General features: G+C 38.2%; 1 protein-coding gene across 6 annotated transcripts in view; it reads right to left on the reverse strand.

Moving 5' to 3' along the window:
• MAP7 (microtubule associated protein 7) overlaps positions 1 to 25403 on the reverse strand; it is a 210021-nt gene that overhangs the window by 26367 nt on the left and 158251 nt on the right. For 3 of the 6 annotated variants that reach the window (XM_077999446.1, XM_077999445.1, XM_077999447.1), the window contains exons 4-8: positions 20540 to 20703; positions 19599 to 19716; positions 14863 to 14973; positions 8982 to 9095; positions 3754 to 3878 (exon numbers count right to left, since the gene is read on the reverse strand). In XM_077999446.1, coding sequence (XP_077855572.1) covers positions 3754 to 3878; positions 8982 to 9095; positions 14863 to 14973; positions 19599 to 19716; positions 20540 to 20703 — 632 coding nt within the window. The remainder of the gene's footprint in view (positions 1 to 3753; positions 3879 to 8981; positions 9096 to 14862; positions 14974 to 19598; positions 19717 to 20539; positions 20704 to 25403) is intronic. The other 3 variants (XM_077999448.1, XM_028847150.2, XM_077999449.1) reach the window with 1 other exon arrangement.

Here is a 25403-nt window from a genome sequence, read left to right on the forward strand (position 1 = left end):
AAATAAACGGAAGGAAGTCCTGTGTGCAGGGATTAGAAGATTTAATACTGTTAGGATGTCACTACTACCAAAAGCGATCCACAGATTCCATGCATTCCCTATTGAAATCCCAATATAATTTTTATTTTTGCAGAAATATAAGAATTCGACCCAAAATTCACAGAAAATGTCAAAGGACCCTGAAGAACCAAAATACTCTTGAAAAAGAACAAAGTTGGAGTTCTTACATTTCCTGATTTCACAACATATTACAGGTTGAGTATCCCTTATCCAAAATGATTGGGATTACAGTGTGTCAGATTTCAGATTTTGGAATACTTGCATTAACACTTACCGCTTTAGCAGCCTTAATTCATAAAACTGGACATCTGAGATGCTCCAATGAGCATCTCCTTTGAGTGTCATGTTGGTACTCAAAAAGTTTCACATTTTGGAGCATTCTGTATTTTGTTTTTTTGAATTAGAGATACTCAATTGGTAAAAAGCTACAGTGATCAGTACTGTGGTAATGGTATCAAGACATATAGATATATGGGACTGGGCACTACAGCTCATGTCTGTAATCCCAGCATTTGGGGAGGTCGAGGTGGGTGGGTCACTTGAGGTCAGGAGTTCAAGACCAGCCTGGCCTACATGGCGAAACCCTGTCTCTACTAAAAATACATAAATTAGATGGGCGTGGTAGTGCATGCCTGTAGTCCCAGCTATTCAGAGGGCTGGGGCATAAGAATCACTTGGGCCTGGGAGGCGGAGGTTGCAGTGAGCTGAGATTGCGCCACTGCACTCCAGCATGGGTGACAGAGTGAGACTGTCTCAAAACAAAACAAAACAAAACAAAGCAAAAAGATACATAGACCAATGGAATAGAATCCAGAGCCCAGAAACAAACCCTTGTGTATATGGTCAAATGCTAACACCACTTAATGAAACAAGGACATTCTCTTCAACAAATGATGCAGGGAAAACTGGATATCCAAATGCAAAAGAATGAAGTTGGATTCCTACCTTATAAAATATACAAAAGTTAACTCAAAATGGAGTAAAGACTTAAATGCAAGACTTAAAGCTATAAAACCTCTAGAAGAAAACGTAAGTGAAAAGCTTCATGACACTGTGTTTGGTACTGATTTCCTGGATATAACACCAAAAGCACAGGCAATGAAGTAACAATAAACAAATGGGACAACATCAAACTTAAACACTTCTATATATCAAAGGAAACAATCAATAGAGTAAAAAGGCAACCTATGGAATAGGAGAAAGTATTTGCAAGTCATATATTTAATAAGGGGTTACTACCAGAATATATAAATAACTCTACAATTCAACAATAACAAAACAACCCCATTAAAAAGTAGGCAAAGAACTTGAATAGCCATTTTTCTAACGATGCCATATGAAAAGCCAACAAGCATATGCAAATACGTTCATCATCACTGATCATTAAATAAATGCAAACCAAAACTACAAACCATCACCTCACATTCCTTAAGATGGCTGTTATCAAAAAACAAGATCACGACTGTTGGCGAGAATGTGGAGATACAGAAATCTTTGTGCACTGTTAGTAGAAATGTAAAATGATACAGCTGCTGTGGAAAATGGCATAGAGGCTCCTCAAAAAATTGAAAATAGGATTACTATATGATCCGGCAATCTCTATATATCAAGAGAAATTGAAAGAAAGATCTCTAGAGATATCTATATTCCTATGTTCATAGCAGTGTTATTCACAATAGCCATGAGGTGAAAGCAACCCAGATGTTCACCAATACATGAAATGATAAACAAAATGTGGTATACAAATATAATGGAATATTATTCAGCCCTAAAAAGGAAGGAAATTCTGACTTATGTTATAACAAGGATGAACCTTGAGAACATTATGCTAAGTGAAATAAGCCAGGCACAAAAATTCAAACACTGCATGATTTCACTTTTATGTGGTCTCTAAAGTAGCTAAATTCACAGAAACAGAAATTAAAACAGTGACTGCCAGGGGCTGAGGGGAGGGAGAAATGGGGAGTTGTTTGATGGGTATACAGTTTGAGTTTTTCAGGACTTAAAAAGTTCTGGACATTGGTAGCACTTCAATATGAATATACTTAACACTGCTGAACTTTAGAATGGTTAAAATGGTAAATTTTATGTTATTTTTATTTATTTTTTTAATCACAACTAAACATTTTTTAAAAACTTAAAATTCAACTTGTCAGTTTCACTAGCCCCTTTCCAAGTGCTCACCACTGTGGCCAGTCACTACTGAATTCCACAGTGCAGCTCCAGGATATAAATGACTCTGAGTCATTTTCTGGCAGTATTTGCCTAAATACTTGGTTGTAAAGAGGTAAAAAGACAGCTACTTGATTAAATAGAGAAAGAGGAAGGTAATAAAAACAAAACAAACCAAGGCTCTGGATCATGTGATGACACATCTTTCATTTAACTTGTCAGCCACAGGTGGCCCTCAACCTTCTCTCAAGCAGTGTTAATTTTTGTTTTTACCCAGAACAAGATATTTTTTCCATGGTGAATGCTCTTTTCCTCTGCCCAGTGAGTACCCCCAACTTTGGGGCCAAGCTGTTCTGTTTAACTATGGCTTTTTGTCTGCAGTTAAGGAGGATCTCTGAAACACTAATAAACTAAAACTTCCCAGACATCAAAGATTGTTTCACCTGTGGCTTAGAGGGTTGGAGGCCTGACTCAATCATGAATCAAACACAGATTCCAGAAAGGCTGATGGAGCTTGAAAGAAAAACAGGGTGTAGGCAAAGCCATCAAGCTCTCACAACCCTAAATTATCCTTTAAGCAAAATCCTTTTAAGTGTCCATCAGGTTTATAAATCTGAATTGCTCTGGGAAGTTACGATTTTAAGAAATTGTTTCAGCCTTTCATTAAAAGGGTCATACTGTTATCTTGGAGAGAGGCAATGAGATCTTCTAGTTGACTGGTGAGTCCTTTAAGACTAAAGTACAATGTCTAAAGACCACAGAATAAGGTTTGTATCTTTCAACTGATACCAAATAAACACAGGATTTAAAGCAAAGAAGAAGAAAGATTCCTGGAGACATACAAATTACCTCATTGCATTTATAGCATGGTGAAAATTAACATTACCTCAGCCCATAATAACAAGTACAAATTATATTTTTGACTTACAAAATCTGAGTTTATAGCACAGCCTAACAGCCTTTTAAGAATTAGTGATTTAGTAAATGACTAATGTTTTCAAAATACTTTTTTGACTATATTTTAAGATCCCTTGACAGGGCCTTGACAGGGATTAGCCAAGCAGGATAAAAATTCTTTATCTTGCTTTTGCGTGAACCACATTTAGAGTTCAGCCAGCTTCTGGATATGGTTGGAATAAAATGCCAAGGCAGTGGTCCAAGCCCACTTCCCCTTCAAAGGCCATTTGGTTTTCCTACTTTCAAAAATGAAAGTATTCTGGCATTGCACTTATGTGTATGGACGCTCCAGCAGGGTAGGGCATCCACTCATATATGCTTGAACAAAGAACAGCTTTTGTCTTCAAATTCAAATGTTTAGGGAGAGGAAAATCCCCAAGTGAAGAGGAAGTGAGGGGACACTACTGCCCAGCCAGCCAGATTCATGATCAATGGGAGAGATGGGATGGTGGATGTCGCGGTCTCCCCCTCTTAGGCCCACACCGCACCTCAGGGTTGTGTCCAGTCTGCACAGGAACAGCACTGGCTCCCAGACTTGCCCAGCTGCTCCCAACAGCTACTCACCGCTATGCCATGAATGGTCCTCCTGCGAGAAGAGCCCTCAGGTGGTGTTACAAAGAGTTTTGGTCGATCCATCGAATTTCTAGAGTGTGCAGCTTTGTAGGGCATGATGATGGGGCTGCAAGATGCTGAACGAGGACAAATGGGGATAACTAGGGTGCAGGTGATTGGTTTTACACACAAGAGTGCCAGAAGAGCAGTTGAAGAAAGCCAAAAGCAGGTTCAGGAAAAGGAGCAAAGCAGAGATAGAGAGAAAAGTAGGAAGAAGATGTTATTACCTAAAGGTGCCCAGAACCATCATACTCAACTGTCCTTACAGTCCTATGAATTTATGATGAGTCCAAAAGGAAGGCATGTCCACGTAAAAAATCTGGAATATATTGTTAGCTCTTTGGCTCTTTAAATACTAATGAAAGATGTAGAAGTAATCCAGTAATTATGGAGAGCAATGGTCTTATATTCCTATTAGCTGATGGTTCTGGAAAAAACACTACATTAGTGATAAAAGATAATTTTTATGTAAAGAGTAGTTTATAACCAGACTTTTCCTAAATTAGCTTTAAGATGGAATAAAAGGTGGAAAGAGAGGAAGCGTGCAAGCAGGCAAGCAAGATATACTACAACTGTTTCAGGATTCAAGTTCAACAGCCAGCAGGGGAAAACAGCAACCAAACTTAAAAAATGTTAAGTGAACAAGTCTTACCAGGTGTTAAGACTTGTCACAAGGATAAGTAATACTTTTCCAGGAAAATATTCTGTACATGTCTTATTTATTTATAGGTAAACCAAATGCATGCTTCTGGGTTTTCCCAAAAGCCAAGGCATTTGATGGTTCGTAGGAAGCAGCATTAGAACATATGGGGAGATTAGCTATATCTATTTAAAATGTTGAATAGAACAAAAATATGTTAGATCCGCCAAATGTAAGGTTGAACCATGAAGAACTTTTACAGTTTTACTCAAGATGGAATGTTTTATGAAAAACCACATAGCTTCTGACCATTTACCTTCCAAGGAACACTGTTATGAATCAAGTTATTGTGAACAACAGTGGGTTTAAGGAAATTCATATAACACTGCATAGGTATCAAAAGTGTGAGTATTCAGGTTCTAAGGTCCATTTTCAGATCTCATTCAGAAATTTTATTTCCTAGCAAAAATAAGACAAACACAATTATAGAGAATACTATGTATTTGGACATGGTTATAAAAGGACTTCTCAACTGTAGGCTTTGTAGCAACCCTTTAAAGAAACCACTATGACAGCTGAATGTAAGAGGATTAATAAATTTAAAACTCAAAAGTTCACAAGACAAATTTGGGGTGATCTTAACTTCAGGATTATAGAGTTGAAAAAAGATTTGCTATTTGGGTTTAATTTACAGACAGAAAGTCAATCAGATTGCATCTTTATTAATGTGCTCTTTCATTAAATGCCTGGCAGTATCTTCTGGCTATCACTGCATGGTTTTGTTCTGTTTTGAGATAGGATCTCACTCTGTTGCCCAGGCTGGGATGCAGTGGCACGATCTCATCTTGGCTCACTGCAGCCTTGACAGTGAATAGACTGGAAACTGCACTCTCTTTTCCCATCATTTGAAAACAGAATTCTGTTTCTTCAGGATAAACTAAAACACTTTTTCATTTCTTCAGTTTTCCTTAAAATAATATATGTATGTCTTAATTGGAAACTGATATAAAGCTTTACTTCCAACCTTAATGGAGAAGGAAGGATTTGTATTGTGAAGGAGGGAATCTCTTTGTCATTTTGCCTGTGATCACAGGAAAAACTCTTCGAAAATAATCATTTCTCAAGTGCCACAACAAGGCATTTGCATTTTCTAGACAAGAAAGAGTTCACTAATGCAAAATTCTTCCAAGTCAATCAAATGCATTTAAGGAATAACATCCTGGCACAAGGCACTTCTGGGGATTAATAATCGGGGTGGGGGAGGCACGCACTGCCCAGGACAGAGCCAGAGGCCATTCACCTTGCTCAAGGATCAAGAAACCCTAGAAAACAGCTCTGCTTGGAGGCCATGGGTCTGACACTGAAAAAGGAATGAAGTACGGAAATATGATTTCTTTTCCCTCAAGTGGAAAATAATTTCATGAAGTATGTATGGAGCATTTCCTGAGGCTATCATGGATGTAAGCCAATATCACCAGGCCTCTGGTTTATTCTTTATTTTAGTGTTGACGTGATACTAAATATGGGTTGAAAATATCCTTAAATCTAGCTAGTATAGTCCATAGAAAAACACCCTCAAATTTAGTCCAAAGAACATCTTTTGGCTAAAATAAACATAAATTTCTTGTAAGGGTATTGGATTTCATGGAATTCATTGCTGCACTGAATAGCAAGTACTGAAAAACCTGAAATCTTCAAATCAATTATTTGAATAATCTGCCCTTCTGAAGAAATAGTAAGAACAATATATAGTTACTTTTTCCCAGAGTACACTTCATATCCCAAGTAGTTAATTAAACGTGAACACTGTCTCATGAAAATGTCTTTGAGAAAGTCTCCCACAGTATATGTACTTCATCCTACTCTTGGTCATAAGTATGCATTAATTTCACTCATTCAGGATTTTCTGTATGAAATAATGGGTGCAGAGAAAAGATAATGCAGGTCAAGTGGTTGAAATGTAGCACAGCAAAAAGAAAAACGGCATAATATGATAATATGATACTAGCATTTACTGAGGGCCTACTATGTGCAGGTACTAGTTCAAGCATTGTACATACATTATTTAATCCTGAGCTCTAATAATCACTTGTATTTTGAATGTCCTGGGGAAAAAAAGTATAGAAAAGTCAACCCAAAGCAGTGGCTGCAAATGAGAGGTGTGAGACTGGGAGTTCCAGCTCTCAACTACTCTATTGTCTGTGCAGGGAGTTTACAATCACTGTACATCCCAGGGCTAAGAGTAGCTGTTTAATCTGCTGATGTAACCCAGCACAGGACACATTATAGGTTACCTTCTTGCCAGTAGCAATTAGGAATATGGTGAGGTCAAAGAATAACACTAAAATGGGAAAACATGAAAGAATAATCAAGGACAATAGATGAAAAATAAAAATGATGGAAAATGTGGTTTTGACAAGATAATTGGAAGAGATGTTTGCATATATACTTCCAAATGAAAATTTTAAAAAACCCCAGGAATTCTGGTTCATTAAACATAAGCTGTATCGATGAAATCGGTGACAATGAAGCAGGCAATGTATTGACAAAACAGGCAGCTCAAGTAAAGGCTACGCACTCTTTCACACTGAAACAAATTACAGAAACATATCAACTTGTGACAAGGAGAATGGAAATGTGTCAAAATAAAGAGCCAGTTTGCAGATAAAAAAGCACCTTGGTTGAGCATAACAACAAAGAAGGGGAGAAGATGGGCAAGTAGAATGGCTGGAAAATGAGGAAACGGTATTGGAAAAGATTAGATGGAGAGTGAAAGAAGTGACAAGAGTTAGTGATGACAAAAGTAGTACAGCTGATTTCCCAGCTGTGAGGCAGGAAACAGCATACAAGGGGAGATTCAGAAGCATGACAGTCATAAACCAGCTAAATGCTAGAAAATACGACTGAAAAGCGTTTTTGTTTGTTTGTTTTGAGACGGAGTCTCACTCTGTTGCCCAGGCTGGAGTGCAGTGGCGCGATCTCGGCTCACTGCAAGCTCTGCTTCCTGGGTTCACGCCATTCTTCTGCCTCAGCCTCCCGAGTAGCTGGGACTACAGGTGCCCGCCACTTCGCCTGGCTACTGTTTTGTACTTTTAGTAGAGACAGGGTTTCACTGTGTTAGCCAGGATGCTCTTGATCTCCTGACCTTGTGATCTGCCCGCCTCGGCCTCCCAAAGTGGTGGGATTACAGGCGTGAGCCACCGTGCCCGGCCTGAAAAGCGGTTTAAAAGCTTTTCAATTAGCTAAAGAAAAACTCATGACTTGTAGAAAAGTGTGAAATTCATAGGCATAGAAAAAATATTGAAATAAGCTGTACTTTCTCCTCCAGGAAAACCTCAGATGCAATGTGATGGCTCTTACAGGAGTGTGGACTTTACGGAGAACACACAACACTGTGGTTCAGCTAGCGGACTGCACAGCTGCACATAAAGCATCACTCAGGGCATTGAGGATGGAGGGGTAAGAACATTATGATCCTGTCTACCCATTTTCTAAGTGGCTTTGGTTTAAGTCACTTATTGTCGCTGCACTTGGTTTCCATAAGAAGGTGGTGGGAATGCCCACACTCGCCTTCGTGACTGTCTGCCCAGGGTACTATGAGATTTAGACTGAGATTCATTCACTCATTGGGCACTGCAGATGAAAGACACCATAAAACCACTAGCAATTATTACTTAAAAGCAGGCTAATGAACATGGAGAGGCTTGCAAGGGCAAAGCACTTTTAAAGTGCCAAAGATGAGAGCTAGTAGACTGTTTATATAAATACACCAATTGTCCCCGAAGATATTTGGGAAAACCTAAATCAACTCACCAGGAGACATCTGTTACCCAATGCCTAACATGTACCTTTCTTATCAACTAGATGTAGGCTCCACACTAACTTCTCATTATCATTAAATTAACTGGCTAATTCAGGTACGTTTTGCATTTCAAAAAAGTAGGAGTTATAACCAATCATCATAACTGGTACTAAGCATGTTTCATATAAATTTCAAAGAATGTAACAAATAAGGATATTACAATTAGCCTACTCCACAACTCTGAGAGTTCTGCAAGGGTACGATTCCTAGATTACATATAAAAGACTGGCACAGGGAGAAGTAGCTGTGCCACAGCCACATTATGAAACGCTATGCTGAAATAACAGACTTGCACTTTGATTTTATTCCCAAGTCCATATATTAGTATTGCATGTTAAATTATTTCTACCTTGGATCATCTGCTCAGAGACAGAGGCAGAAGGAAAGGCAGGGAAGGAATACTTTCTTCGGGTCATGTTATGAACAGACAGAAGCCTCTGAAGCCATCGGAGCCCAGGGAGGGGCTTCGTCAGCCTGCCTGGCGTCTGGTGTCCAGATAAGATGCTAAGGCAGATGCCCAGAGGAAACAATGCCAGGGGTATGAAACCAACACCGACAGACATTTCCACCGGGGGAAGAGAGAAGCGCACTTTAGGAAAAAGTGAGATGTGATTAGATGAATATGCTTCAAAGGGAGGACTTGACTTCATAGGGAAAGTTCCACCTGGACAGTTTTACCTGCTTCTCCAGATAAGGCAGCTGTGCTTTTACTTCTGGCCAGGAACGAATGTGTGGGCGTCAGGAGTCTGTTAACAACGCTGCTCTCCCATGGACTGAGCTGCAGGCGGCGAGCTAAACGTCACCACATAAGCAAGATGTTAGAAGCATTCTTTTCAGAGTCAAGAGGGCATAATACATCGTACCTATCGCTTCCATACGCTGGGCCTTCACAGGACCAGGCTCTGCAGGGAGGACGGCAGGCCAAGAATCAGGGCAACAGGACCCCTGTCCAGAGGGAGCAGTTATTCCACCAGGTTGCTTTTCTTCAAGACGTTAAGTTTGTAGCAGGTTCTAAATTAGTTTTACAGACGCAAATTTTGCTAACCACCCTCTTTTACTACTCAACCGGCAATAAAACAAAAATATCATTTCAGCTATTATTTGGGTATGTGTCTATAACTCCAGAGTGGTACTATCTGATGGGCATTGGGATGGACAGTAGACTGATGGCACACACCTTAGCCAGAAGGTTTCCTAAGTACCTTGAATAATAAACCCCAATAGAGGCACTGGCAGGTTAATGAAAGACGAGTCAAATAAAAGACAGAAAGGGGCCCCAATAAATTATGCTAGATCTCCATGAATTGCTACTTTGGCCATGGGGGTATGTATGTGGGAATTAGATATCATAAAATGAAAGAAGACTCATGCAAAGTTCTGTATGGGAATCCTTTTGAGCTTTTCATTTGGCAAGCCAGGTTCTTTCAGGTCCCTCTTTGGCAATAATATAAAACATTTGGCCAAGGACAAGGCTAAGGCTGAAGCAAGATAAAATTAAACAGAAAAGCCAAAATCCAATATAAATATAATCCTAGAGATTGCTAGTGGATGCCTAAGAAGTCTAGAAAACAAATTTAACATAACACAATGATGTACAGTCCCAAATTACATTGCAGCTTTGCAAGGTCATAGTTAGGAAATGGATACCAATTATAAATTAATTACTTTGCTTATATGGTTAGCTTCCAGTGATGGCTCATGAAACGATAGAAGCCATTTTCCAAAAATATCAGTAAAGCTGGCAAAATTCTACAAATATCACGGAAGTGATTACATATCTTTATTTTAGAACACATTCCTGTCACTCTTAAAAGTTTTTTTTGTTGTTGTTATTTTAAAATTTTATTTATTGTTTGTTTTTAAGACAGGCGTCTTGCCATGTTGCTCAGGCTGATTTTGAACTCCTGGGCTCAAGCGATTCTTCTTCCTCAGCCTCCCAAGTAGCTGGGTTTACAGGTGCATGCCACTATGTCTGGATTAAAAGTCTTTAAAACTGTCTGCACCTGAAAAGGCTGCTTCTGTTCCACTCCACAAACAGCAGGTGCAAGTCTCCTTTGCCTCTGGGGCAGTGTTCTATATAACTATCGTATATATATCATATTTTACGTGAATGGCATTTAAATGCTAGGAAATTAGTTTTAGTTAATAAAAGCCATATACTGCTAAACATTGTCTTAAAAATAGTTGCTTCTATTTGGAATGAAGTATCAACTTCCAATAAGTACCTTAACTATGTGACTAATTTAAAAGAGTAGCTATTTTGATCAGGCGCTGGTGAATTTAAGAATTAGTGAACTGTTTGTTAGAGTTTGCTTATTAGAAGAGTTTTCATGGTTAAATTAAATATTATCTGACATTAAGACATTAATTAAAAAGATGTTATAAAAACTACTGCAATAGTTACAATTAGAAAGCACCGTGGGCTAAGTACTATCATAAGCTATGTATGGCAGTGTGAGTATAACAACAGAATAGAATACAATCTAAAATTAGAATACATTTACAGGGTAAAATCAATGGGGAAAAGGTGATTAGGATTAACTGAAAATCTTCAACAGAACTATTTTCAAGAGATGAGAAAGGGAAGAAATTTAAACTCTTCCTTTTCTTAGAAAAACTGTACGATGACTGTGGCTTACAACTGCAGAGATGGGTTGTCATGGAAAAGATAAGTCTCCTTTCTCCATTAAGAAGTTCATTTACTTTATTTCCATGAATCTGAAGGCATCGACCAAAAATTTTATCTGTTTTTAAATGGGTTTTTAATCAAATGATTAAATGATTTTTAATCAAATGATTAACCTGTGTGTAAAGCAAATCCAGAGAGATTTGTTTTATATCTCCTGATACTCTGAACTAAACATATTGCTAGGAGAAACGCATTTCTACTTCCACCACATTCATAACTATGCCTTGACCAAGATGGAGATAGAGCGTCCATAAGATAACTTTTTAGTAAAGGTTAATAAAGGAGAATTGGTATATTGTTGTTGTTGTTTGGTTTGTTTTTTTGTTTGTTTTTTTCACCTAGAGGGGCCTGATTTTAAGAGTACCAAACTGAAGGGAGAGATATTAACTCTCCTTTGAGTTTTGAGAGGCAAACTCAAAGGCCTCTGGAGGCCATGCAAGTTAACATAAATAAATGATTGGGGCTAAACAAACTTTATGGATACCTGCCTTACCACTTCCTCCCATAAGCGTGGCATCACTATTCCATTTCAGGTAATAGGTGCCAAGAAGAAATTAGACACATGTTGCCAGGTCCTGATTTTTTCATTAGAAGTAGAAAACTGAAATGTTATATGAAGTATTCTATATTTTAAGTGTTGGCAATTACTTCTAATTAAAACAAGAACAAACAGCACTGCTCAGGTAAAACAGAACAAGCCTGTGACAGGATTTAGCTCGAGGTCTACCTCTGAATCCTATGATGAAGATTCTGGAAAAAAATATATATATTGATGGATTTTAAGCAAAGAGCAGGCAATTTCATTCTTACTCTTTTCCAACTTCCTAATGTTCTTTCTTGAAAAAAGTTGGTTAAGCAGATTTAAGTTAGCTTAAAGATAATAATATATACTTTTAATGTAAAAATTTCCAGTGGCAACGTTCTGTTCCAGCAATTACAGAAACCTTTCATAATCAGAGGTTTCCTTTAACCAAAGTAATCTCATCAGTCCATGTAATACTATATTCAGATGTAATAATTAAAACATTTAAAAACTGATAAGCCACAGACACTACACTAATGGCTGGCTTCCCTTGGCTTTGGAGGGCCTGGGGAAGCACATCTTGGGAAAGTGATACGGAAATATTTCATTATTTCTAATAACTAGTAGAGTTGTTTGGATACATTCCAGCAGAACATGAGCCCTGATGGTATCGGAGCCTCAATTTAATCTCAGCTGTAAGGCCTATGCCTTAGGACTGAGAAAGCTCAAACAATCTAATAATGACGTATATACCTGCTTGACATATTTGTCTATAAGCTCCTCTAATTTAACAATCTCGTAAGAATGCTTTCTGACGAGATAATAAAGCATAACCAACTTTTAAAAATAGCAGGAAAGAACTAATGGAATTACTTAAATTTCTTTTATTTTTAATTATTTTCTTTTTGAGACAGGATCTCACTCTATTGCCTAGGTTGGAGTACAGTGGTACAATCACAGCTCACCATAGTCTTGACCTCCCAAGGCTTAGGTGATCCCCCTGCCTCAGCCCCCGACTACCTGGGACTACAGGTGCACACCATCAAGCTTGGCTAATTTTTGTATTTTTAGTAGAGACGGGGTTTTGCCATGGTGCCCAGGCTGGTCTCAAACTCCTGGGCTCAAGTGATTCAGCCGCATTGGCCTCCCAAAGTGCTGAAATTACAGGTGTGAGCCACTGCACCTGGCCTTAAATTTCTAAATGAGATAAATTTAAATTCAGAAGAAAGTTTAAAATTCTCACTAAAATAAAAGGCCTAAGCCTTTTAGGGTTCTACTGAGGGCTTAAGTTAAAAAGAAAAAAATTCCTTCCTAGACAATACATGGGAGCCCCTTCAGGCTGACCTGGCCTGTTAGACCAGGAACTGATTGACAGTTCTTTGGTAAGGAGGCAGAGAAGCAGAACTCTCAAATCTAATGTTCTCCCTCTTGTCCTATTATTTCTGCTTAGTATTCTATTTTCTGGGCCTCTACCATGATTCACAGGGCAGTTTTCTGGCCCCACCTATGAACTGCTTATTGAACTTCCCTTAACCCTGATGTCCTATGTCCTAATTCTCTACTCCTTACCACTTCTAACCACACACACACACACACACACACACACACAGAGAATGCATGGAGTCAGAGTCAATTTAAGAAAGGACACCCATGAAGGTGAGAACTGAGGATGCAGTGTGGCAGTCACATGGGTGAGGAGTTGCCCATCTGCAACAATTAGCCTGTAGGCCATTAAAGACAGGCTCACAATCTCTTAGGGACTCTATCACCCCAACTAGAGTAGGTGATCTATCCAGTAGATCTTTCTTAGTTCCAAGATTCTACTGCCTTAAGAAGGTCTATCGTGCAGAGAGTCTAGAACACATCTTTCTAATTGACACAGACAATTCAATGTCATTCCACAGCATGGACAGAATATTGCCATGTTTGCTGTCCAGCTCCCTACTCCCACCCTTACCCTAATTTCAGCTATGGGATTGTAAAAGATAATAAAGTTTTAAAGAAGTGTAAAATACTAATTATAGTTTGTCTCAGATCCAGATTCACAAAAGTATGAAACTAAAGTGCTAAGTGACCAACTGCAAAGAAAAGATGAATAGACAACTGTAAGAATAACATTCACATGCTGTATCTTGTCTTATATTTAGGGAATAGGTTTGAAAATAAAGGATATTTATGAAAGAAATTTAAATTCATAATATTTATGAAAGGCTCCTAATTTGACTACATGTCTAATATTGATGGTTTAGGCAAATTAGGTTAAAAAAACAAAAAGAAATGGTTTTGGTTAAAAGACAAGAAAGAAAAGTTGTTCAAACATTTACTATTTTAAGAGATTAGTTATAAAATAACGCCAACAGTCACAGAATATTGTACATTACAATGACATCACCATAACTTTTATACAATACAAAATATATAAATATACATACACACATACAGAACATGCACACATTACATTTTTTAAAGATTATAAACACTGAAACTTTCCCAATCAGTTTCTTAATAAAGTACTCAAAGTAACCACAATTGTTTACTTTTAAAGAGTATGGGCTTCATATTGCACAATTCTTTGGTTTTATTTAAAATCATCTTAGTCATGTAAAAACAAGCAGCTTATCTTAAAAGCTTGATTTTTTTCGTTCTATGATATATGTAAAACAAAACTTTTGCTTTATAAATAACTCAACATTCATGTACTGTAAATCCATAGGATGAATAAAACTCAAAATTCAAACAAGATGTTAATAAAGGACTATGAATATTAAATGTTTCAGGAGGCTGTAATTATGATGATTTCTTGAAATTAGGCCAGATCCCTCAAGAGTTAATGAATGGACACCAAAAAACCAACAGCACACATTAAGAAATGCAGTAAGAAATAATTTGGTTAAATGAGAAGTAAATTGGCAAAATAAAATCTACCAACATGAATCATTTAAAAAGTTTTTAAAGAAAGTCAGAGCCTGGAATTCCCAAAGTACAGATGAAAAGCCAAAGACAGTATGATTGAAGTAAAAGAAATGTTCATAACAAAGATTATTTGCATTTTGCTGGATAAGTGGGTGATTTCTGGAGCTGTAAACTCATTTACTAAAAAGTTGAGAGAAGCACCGCTTTCGTCACTGCTAAATGCAATCACTCAGCCAAGTTCTAAAATGAGAAATGTTCTTGTCGCAAGGAAAATGCTGCTCAGCCGTTTATTGCTTTTTTACTCTGAAGTTTTTTTCTTCCTATTTAAGAAACGTAGGGAAAGCAACTTCAGATGTTTATTTTTATCTGTAAACATCCAGAAAAAAAGCATTAAGTAAATAACAGACACTTTTTTGTTTTCCTTTGGACTGTACCTCTATCTGGAGAATTTAGTAAAGTTGCAGATGAGGAGGAGAGCCGCTTGCTAATGACGGGATCAACATGTTTCGAAAGATTCATGGTGGAAACTGACCGCCTGTCTGGATCTAAAACAAACGGAGATAATGCTAATTGACAGCCAACATGCAGGATTGCAATTTCCTAGTTCACTGATGGAAGGAAAAACTAGGATTGGATGCTTTCCACTCTATTTCTAGATCTGTCATAATAACACAGTTTCTAAGTGGACATTTTAAAGGTAACTTAAAGGATTAGAAATAAAATTCATTTCTCTTAAAGGATAAAATAAATATTTATTTCACCAGCTTGTCAGCCATGGAAACTCAAGGATACAAGCGGATGAAGACAAAAGGAAGGCCAGTGAAGGGCTTCTAAAATAGTGGAGGCACACTATGAAGCAAAAGAGGACCATAAAAGCAAATGCCTTTGAAATCTCCAAAAGAAGGAACAATGGGGTGGTAACATGCTGGTAACACAGAACGCAGACTCGCAAACTCGGGGATAAAAAGAACACCAGGTTCTGTGTAATTGCTGATAACTTTGCTCACAGAGTCATTTTACCCAGGGCATTAAAGTTCATTATAGAAGAAGGGTTGTTGTTGTTTAAAAAGAAAAAGAAAAAGAAACATTCTAAGTGTGGAAAGGATTTTAAAGAAACGTTTCTTTATTTAAAAAGTCTACTAAGAACCACACCTCTGTGGCTATGAGTTAGTGTGGCTACAAATGTAGAATTGGCACACACATTCATGAACAGTAGTATTGTTTATCCTGTAGTCAAGTAATTTTAAAATTTCTTTTCTTTTTTTTTGGCGGGGAGACAGGATATTGCTCTGTTGGCCAGGCTGGCACGATCATAGCTCACTGCAGCCTCGATCTCCTGGGCTCAAGTGGTCCTCCCACCTCAGCCTCCAAGTAGCTAAGACTCTAGGCAGGCATCACTATGCCCAGCTAATTTTTTAATTTTTTTGTAGAGATGGGGTCTCATTATGTTGCCCAGGCTGGTCTCAAATTCCTGGCCTCAAGAGATCCTTCCACCTTGACTTCCCAAACTGTTGGGATTACAGGCATGAGTCATTGTGCCCGGCATAATTTTAGAATTCTTAAGTTCAAATCAGAAGGGAAATAAGCATATAAAAAGCAAGAATTAGCAGCATGCTGTTGGCATAGTGGACCCAGGTTATAATCATGCTCATTAGGATAAATCATGTTCCTCAAATAACACTGCATGTAATGAAAGCCTAAAAAGTCTTATTCCTTACTTATCCAGGAGGCAGGTGGATGTTCTGATCTATAGTAGCCAAAGAGAAAGGGGTTTTTGCTGTATTTTATTTTTCTGTTGTTACCTGCTTCTAAAACTAAAACAAAAATATTCCTTGTGGGAGACGCTTCCAAAACTCAGTACCCATTGGTCTAACTAACCTTGGCAGTAAAAAAAAATTGCTGCAACTTTTCCCCATGCAGTTTTGACTACTATTTATAGTGCACTGGTAATAAGCAAGTCTTTGATTAATATCAGACATTTCTATCTTCAGCTGGGATTCATTTTAATGGTTGAAACAATTTTATTATTAAAGAAAAACACTTCTGTGCCTCACATTTATACTTAGCTGATGGACTCTTAGGGCAATCCAAACATAAAGAAAGGATTTAGGGTCAAACATCAAAAGGAACATCCTAGTGATGACATGTGAGGTACAGGGAAGAAAGAGGAATATGAAAGTCATTTCCAGGTGATTTTATAGCAGTACATTTTCTGTTATTGCTTTATATGTTAAGCTTTAGTTGGGGGAAAATTGTGTCCACATGCAGGCCTATCCTCAGGCAGATTCTCAACAGGTTATTAAAAACATTTAATTCTGCTTCAGAGTAAGTGGAAAAAACGAGCTACAGTGGATCCTCCCATCCTAAAAAGTACTATTGAGTAGTAAAGCATCTAAATCTGCCATAAATTGTTAAACTTATGGAGGCACACCATGAATTTGTTCATTACTTAATATATAAGATAGTTTTTATTAATCTTTTTCTTACCAAACAAAACGAACGCACAAAAGAATAAGTTTTGAATGTACCAAGCTTTTGTTTTGTTTTTGAGACAGAGTCTCACTCTGTTGGCCAGGCTGGAGTACAATGGCATAATCTTGGCTCACTGCGACCACTGTCTCCCAGGCTCAAGCAATTCTCCTGCCTCAGCCTCCTGAGTAGCTGGGATTACAGGCATGTGTCACCATGCCTGGCTAATTTTTGTATTTTTAGTAGAGATACAGTTTCATCATGTTGACCAGGCTGGTCTCGAACTCCCGACCTCAGGTAATCTGCATGCCTCAGCCTCCCAAAGTGCTGGGATTACAGGTGTGAGCCACTGCACCCAGCTGATTGTATCAAGTTTTACAGTCCAGTGCTAGTCGATGGCCAGCAGCTGGCCAAGACAGGAATTTTAATGTAGACAGTTTCTATGATGTGTTTGTTGGTCAGGAAATCATGATAGAGTACCCATAATACATCAGGTATCGTTGTGAAGTAAAGGGTATTCAAAATGAGTAAGACCTGGCTGCTGTTCTCAAGATCATAGCAGATCATTTTCTGGTCTTTGAGAACTTGGCAAATCCCATTTATTTTCAGGCAAACTTCTCTATTCCAGTATAGGAAAAATTTATTATAATTCACAACCCATATTAAAATGAATTTTACCCAACAGCTTGCAAATGCAACACTGGTTTCTCTTGTTCTGAGTGGCAGAAATAAACGACATATATTAAACTTTGAGTGTGGAGGCAAAAAATTAAGCTAAGCAGCTTAACATCTCCTCAAAAATGTCTGATGATCTAACAGTATATCTCTGCCATACACATGTAAAGCAGGAAGTCAAGTAAAACAAAAATATGATTATAAAAATATATACCCTGCCAGCTTTACTGTATGAAAGGTATATAAAAAACTATCCCATCAACAAAATCTCATATGTAAATGATCTGTATAACAGATTTAATATGTGTCCCACCAACCACTGATGGGTCAGGAAGAACCAAGAAAACAGAAGTGCTTTCATATTCGGTTCACTGTCATAAGAAAGTAAGTTGTGGTGATATTCTTTAGACTTAAAAAAATTTTTAATTTTTTAAATTACATTTTTGAGTCAGGTTCTCACTCTGTCTCCTAGTCTGGAGTACAACGGCATACTCTTAGCTCACTGTATCCTCAAATTCCTGGCCTCAAGTGATCCTCCTGCCTCAGCCTCCTAAGTAGGTGGGATTACAGGTACATGCCACCATGCCTGTCTAAATTTTTAAAAGAATTTTTGTAGAGATGGGGTCTCACTATGTTGCCCAGGCTGGTCTTGAACTCCTGGCCTCAAGGGATCCTCCTGCTTTGGCCTCCCAAAGCACTAGGATTATAGGCATGAGGTACTGCACCTGATCCTAGATTTTTTTTTAAAATAAAGCAGTTATAAAAGATCTATAGTATGTTAACAATGAAAGAGAAGAGAATAAGCAAACAAAAAGAGGTCCACAGTTACTTAGCTTAAAACTAAAATTGGCAACAGCAGTAATGATTGAGGGAAGAAAAAAGCTAAACCGGATGTACTTTGATCCCAGGTAATTTTTTTTAGCTAAAAAACATTTTTTAAAGGTTTAATACTAATATTGAAAAAAGAAAAAATATAAATAGAAAACCAAAATGACTGTTTAAAGGGAAAGCAAACGTTCCACATGTAATTACTTTATTTCAACACCTTTAAGTCACCTGAGTCATATTATCACACTTAAGAAACACTGTGCCAATCCCAGATCTACATCTATGCGCTAGGGTATTAAGCATGCGTGATGACTAAGGTGGTGATGCTTCAGCTATTGATGCATCAGCCCTAGGTCCGAGGTGCTAGCTACAGGTCAGGCAATTGGCAATCACAGGGATGTCTGTACCAGCTTTTCTAGTACCACCAAAAGTTATGAAGTGGTGGTCCAGGCCTGCTGAATCGAGAGAGGAGAATGATGATTCAACAAAACCACCTGGGGACAGAATGTAAAACAATGATTTTTCAAAGTAAATAAATTAAAAAAAAAAAAAGATTATCAGATTCACACAAATGAAAAAAAAAAAAAAAAAGAAAAACCGACACACTATGCAAAATTCCAGGGGTATTGAATTTACAGTACAAAAATAAAGCCTTTCAGTAAATCCAAATTTCAATATGATTTTATGTCCATTCAGAAAGGAGGAAATAGCTTAGCCATTTACGATTTCTAGCTCAATAAACCTATACATTTTCTTACAGAGCATTAGTGTTGCATATACTTTAGGGTCAGAATACATAAGCTCATAGTATTGATTCTGGTCAGTCAATATAACTATAATCCTTCCAGAGAAAAAGATAAAACTAGTTAACTTATTCCATAATCCTGAAACCCTAATGCAAATGGAGGACTAAAATAATGTAGTGTTGAAGCTAGCATGTTTATTTAGAAACACTGTATAGATTTCTTCCTTTAAGGAATTTTGTAACATGAGAAAATTAGCCTGTGTTAAGGGAAAGAGACCCTTGCTTCTTATCTCCATCACCCTCTTATCCTCAAATAGTGAAAGATTCATTTAATTGTTGTTTAATTATTTCAGCAGGATTTTTGTTTAGCAAACATAGATTTAGAAGGAAGAAGGAAACACACTGTTACTTTCAGGAAAATAGAGACTAATTTTGAAAGTGGTCACTGTTTACCTGCACTGTGGATGCTAGGGCTCCCATGGAGAGAGCCTCCCCATGACCAACGGTTATGCTTCTGTTTTGGCTTCTGGCTCCTTTCCATTGTGCGCCGTACAACAGCTTCATGGCGTTCCTTAAATGGAATAGAAGAGCTGAGGATTAGATTCCAGCTGGTTGGTTGAAGCTTCTTCAGTTTAAGGCAGAATGGAGTGAGGAGTACTACTTCAATTCCCACCCTACTATTCTTGATCTCTAGCTGAACTTCTAGACCTTGAGGTGAGACTAGTTTCAATCTCGGAGGGTCACTGAAGTCTTTAGGTCCCAGTTCATAAAGCCTTTGGTGAACAACAGGCATTCAAATAAACAACCCTTACTACTAGGGTGTGATGCTTTCATGAACACACATAAGCATGGTAATGCAGGTCTTAGCTTCAACTGATGCTTAACACATATGATACCATATTAAAAAACAGTTCAGAATCTGAGAACATGGGTAACCCTGACCTCATGACTTATTGAGTTGTATGACCTTGTGTAACTTACCCACTCTGAGTCTAAATTTCTATTTTTGTACAAACTGACATATAATGCATGCTAAAGGATTGAGTAAGGGTTAAATGAGATAATCTATGTGTAAATGTTTGCAGATGGTAAGGACTACAGAAACTCAATTACTTGGAGTGGTCTTAATATCCAGTACAGATGCATTGCACTTCAATAAGTTATAGGTTTGGACCAGAGAAATGGGCTTTTAAAGCTTCTGTGGCAATACTAATCATCAGCCCAGTTGCCACCTCTCATACCCCGAACTCCCTAGAAACTGTAGCCATCTGTAAAGTTGATCACTCTGAAACCATTTTGCTTTGCACCCTGCACCTGACTGCAAGGTTTCACAGAAAGTTTGCTGCCTGTCTGAACTAGAGGAGCCCCTCATATTCTTCCCGGGGGCGGCTCACTTTGTCCTCCTCAAGTCTCTGCCTCCGCTTCTCCTCCACTGCAGCCCTCCTCCGCTCCTCCTTCTGCCTCTGCTCCTCCAACTTCTTCTTCCGCTCTTCCAGGTGCTTCTCGTAGTGCTGCCTGGCTCGCTCTTCTCTTTCTAACCACACTATTTCTCTTGCAGCTTTGGGGAGGATTAAAAAAAGAAAAAAAGAGGGAAATCAAATATAGGCAGGTTGAAAACTTGAATAGTTAGGGCTGTATTAAGTGGTCTACAATGAACAAATATGGGTTCTTTGGTTTTGTATTAACCAAGCATGGCCTTTGCTTCCCTCAAATTTCCAAGAAAAATGTATTACTGTTAATTTTTAGCATAATTTAATATGTTAACAATGAGGTTGAAGATATACTGAATTCCACTCTTTGGGAACGCAAGCAGCCCTCTAGTTTGTATGTAGAATAAGGCATTAACCACACGCTCTAGTCTCAATCCTGAAAATCAATAGTACCATCTGTCTCTCTTTTTTATTAAAAACAATGTGATATCCTCCAGTCTATGACTACATTTTTTCCAACATGGCACTGATTCTGAGAATTAAAAGGATTTGGGAGAAAATAGTTGATAAAAGATGTCTGAAGTGCCCTACAGGTCTATCACATTGAGTCAGCTCAGGGATGGGAAGGACTGAACAAGCAGGTGGCCTTGTGTCTGAGGAGCTCACAATATATTAGATAAGACTTAACCATATCAAAAGCTGGATGAAAAATACAATCCAAAACTATCGTTCAACAATAGGATGCATTTTTTCTTCTTTATATAATACAGGTTCTTTCCTCATTTCAGGAAAAGATATGCCCCCTCAAAGCTATTTCAATATGCTGCTTCCTTCAGTGGTAATAACTACAAATATCTATGAGTTATTAATACTGTAGGCAAAAGGAAAAAATTCAAACAACATTTAGAGTGTAAATCTTGAGGACACTACATGGCATAGAAATTAAAATGTTACTTTTTAAAAGAAAAAACCGGCCAGGTGCAGTGGCTCATGCCTGTAATCCCAGCACTTTGGGAGGCTGGGCGGGGGGGAGATCACTGGCGGTCAGGAGTTCGAGACCAGTCTGGCCAACATAGTGAAACCCCATCTCTACTAAAAACGTAAAAATTGGGAGGGTGCGGTGGCACGTGACTGTAGTCCCAGCTATTTGGGAGGCTGAGGTGCGAGAATCACTTGAACCTGGGAGGCAGATGTTGCAGCAAGCCGAATTTGCGCCACTGCACTCCAGCCTTGGACGACAGAGTGAGACTCTGTCTCAAAAAAATAAATATAAGAAAAAACATAAATTTAGAATATTTTAGTTTCCTCTAAATGTTTAATATTAAAGAATGCATTTCTGATACCATTAAATCTTTCCAAAGTTAGTCATTTGAGGACTAAATCTACTGAAAGTGATTGGAACTGACTTTATTTTAGTTGAAGAAAAGGACAAGGACAAATTCAAGGTGAATTTGTTCTCCTGGTATCATTCAGGGTGGTCTGTGGAGTGAACTGGGACTGGTTCTCCCAGCAGCTAGGCCACTAACTGGCGCTGAGATCTCAGACATGTCCATTTGGATTTTAGCTTTCTTTTGCTTAAAAAGAGGACACTGGTCTTCAAGGTTCCTACCAATTTTCAAAGCTCATTGTTCTAAGGAAATTCTCAAGTTAAAAATTTACTTCAATAAAAAGCATATAGTATACACAATAAGTATTTACTGAATGACTGAAAAAATAAATGCCACTGTGAGAACACACCTTAAAAGTTAACAGAAGGAGAACATAATTCTGATACTTTCTTAAGATGCACTTACTTTGCCTACGCACACTTGTGCACATAATACCTTTTGGATTTTCTACATGGGAATACCTTACTGGAAGGCTTTTAATGATATTAAACATTTTAATTCACTTAAAAAGGTGGATAAATTTTGACAGTGATAGCTTTTATCAAAGCTTAAACAACACAAAATAAACAGTAAAACAACTGTCTTCCTCTAACCTGAGATCCTGTTATATTCCACCTCTAACTTTTTGATAATGCACACCATGCACTTTGTACCAAAGTACACTTATTGCTTTGCATCTTGCTTTTTCTGAGGCAGGGTCTCACTCTGTTGCCCAGGCTGGAGTGTAGTGGCACAGTCACGGCTCACTGCAGCCTTGACCTCCCAGGCTCAGGTGATCCTCCCATCTCAGTCACCTGGGTAGCTGGGACTACAGGTGTGCACCACTATGGCCGGCTAATTTTTTGTATTTTTAGTAGAGATGGGGTTTTGCCATATTGTTCAGCCTGGTCTTGACCTCCTGAGCTCAAGGGATCCACCTGCCTCGGCCTCCCAAAGTTCTGGGATTACAGGCAGGAGCCACCGCACCCAGCCTGCATCTTGCTTTTTTTAACTTAAAATATATCTTAAGAGACTTTTCTATATCAACACATGAAACATGAATCTAACAATCTTTTTAATGGCTATACAGTATTTTATTGTCTATATACTATACCTTATTTTATATAACCAGTTACCTACTGAGTGATAGGTTATCTAAGTTATTTCCAGTATTTTAAGATTTCAGACCCTGAGCAATAACAATGGGCTGTCGTAAATCTCTGTGTAGATGTGTGAGCATGTGCACGTAGAAGAGCTGAATCAAAGGGAACATACATTTAAAATTTTGATAGATATTGTCATACTGTCCTCTGTGGAGGTCATACCAATTTATATACCCACTGACAGTATATGATGGTCATAGGCAGAAGAATCAGATGTGTACCTTGAGATATGCAGTATAAATCTATTTTTTAACTTTTAGTCTTCAAACTATATAGTCTTTGAGTTTTCTACCCCATTTTCAGGAAAATTTCAAATTCTTTGAGAACATTTATGAACATAATATATTCCTCTCCTATAAGAGATCCAGAAGCCAACAAGAGAAAATAAGAAATAAAGCTGTTTATAAAATATTAATATATTTAAAAGCTGGTAAGATAAATGTGTAAAATAAGAGTTAAGTCACAAATCAATTTTTCTTTAATGTTTTCATCAGGATTTCTGGCTTATTAATAATACGTGGCTCTATTTCTTCACTAAATTTAAACTCCTCTGATTGCTACAGTCCTATTTTGGCTTTAATATCCTTATTTGGCCTTCCTCCCCACTGCTCTCCGAAATAGTCTCTGCATTCTAATTAGATCCCATCTCCTTAATATTAGCACCTCCCATCAAACCATGCTTCTCCCAGATCTTTGCCTCTGTTATTGCCCTGTTGGGAAAGCTGTCATCATTTTTTATCCAAGCAGATCCATTTTTTAAGAAGGCATACTCATAATTGTAATATATGTCAGAATTACTGTTGGAACTGTGTGGGGGGAAGGAGCAAATGTCTAGTTCAAATGCAGATCCCAGAGCTCCACTTCTCATATTTAGAGGTGCTAATTCTAGGATGAGGCCAGTCATTTGATTTTGGATAAATCTCACAGGTAGATGAGACAAGTGACCCATGGATGGCATTTGGAGAAACGCTGTACTCTAAGGTCTTCCACAGAAGTGTCATCTCTTCTAGAGCTCACTGCTGATCTTGCGACATCTACCACAAACTTTACTATTTCTCTTTTTCTATCTGTGTATATATCTATTTATTTTAGAGCCAGGGTCCCACTTTGTCACCTAGGCTGGAGTGCAGTGGTGTCATCACAGCTCACTGCAACCTCAAACTCCTGAGCTCAAGCAATCCTCCTGCCTCAGCCTCCTAACAGATACTACAGGTGCATGCTACCACATTCAGCAAATTTTTTTTTTCTTTTTTGTAGAGCTGGGGTCTCACTACATTGACCAGGCTGGTCTCGAACTCCTGGCTTCAAGAGATGCCCCTGCCTCAGCCTTCTGAGTGCTGGGATTACAGGCCTGAGCCACAACACCTGGCCTACCATTTCTTATGTTCCGATTTCTCTGTAGCAAAGGTAATTTTTGTGTTTGTTTGTGTGTTTTTGTTTTTTTGAGACAGAGTCTTGCTCTGTTTCCCAGGCAGGAGTGCAGTAGCACGATCTTGGCTCACTGCAACCTTTGCCTCCCACGTTCAAGCGATTCTCCTGCCTCAGCCTCCTGACCGGCTGGGACTACAGGTGCGTGCCACCATACCCGGCTAATTTTTGGTATTTTTAATAGAGATGGGGTTTCACCGTGTTAGCCAGGATGGTCTTGATCTCCTGACCTCGTGATCCGCCCACCTCGGCCTCCCAAAGTGCTGGGATTACAGGGCGTGAGCCACCACGCCCGTGCAGAAAGGAAATTTTTTTAAAGAAAACCTTTCCGCCTGCAGGTGACTGATTTTTATGGAGCCTCTTTTTAAAGCTTTTTAGTAGCTGTATGGTATTTCATTGTCTATGCACATTATTTTTTATAACCAGTTACCTATTGATAGGTTTAATTTGACTTTTTACGTTTTTTATTGATGTACAATAACTGTACTATTTACAGGGTACATTTGATATTTTGATACATGCATACAGTATGCAGTAATCAAATCAGGGTATCTAGGATACCCATCACCTCAGACATTTATTACTTCTTTGTGTTGGGAACATTTCAAATCTTCTCTTATACATATGTCATATATATAATAAATTATTGTTAACAGTCATCCTATTGTGCTATTGAATACTAGAATTTATTCCTTCGATCTAGCTGTATTTTGTACCCATTAATGAACCTGTCTTTAACCGCCCACCCTTCTGTTCCCAGGCCCTGCCAAGCACCACTCAACTCACTATCTCCATGAGATCACCTTTCTTTAGTTCCCACATATGAGAACATAGAATATCTGTCGTTCTGTGCCTGTCTTACTTCTAACA

Source organism: Macaca mulatta, chromosome 4, assembly GCF_049350105.2.
Source record: "Macaca mulatta isolate MMU2019108-1 chromosome 4, T2T-MMU8v2.0, whole genome shotgun sequence".
Classification (NCBI taxonomy): Eukaryota; Metazoa; Chordata; class Mammalia; order Primates; family Cercopithecidae; genus Macaca; species Macaca mulatta.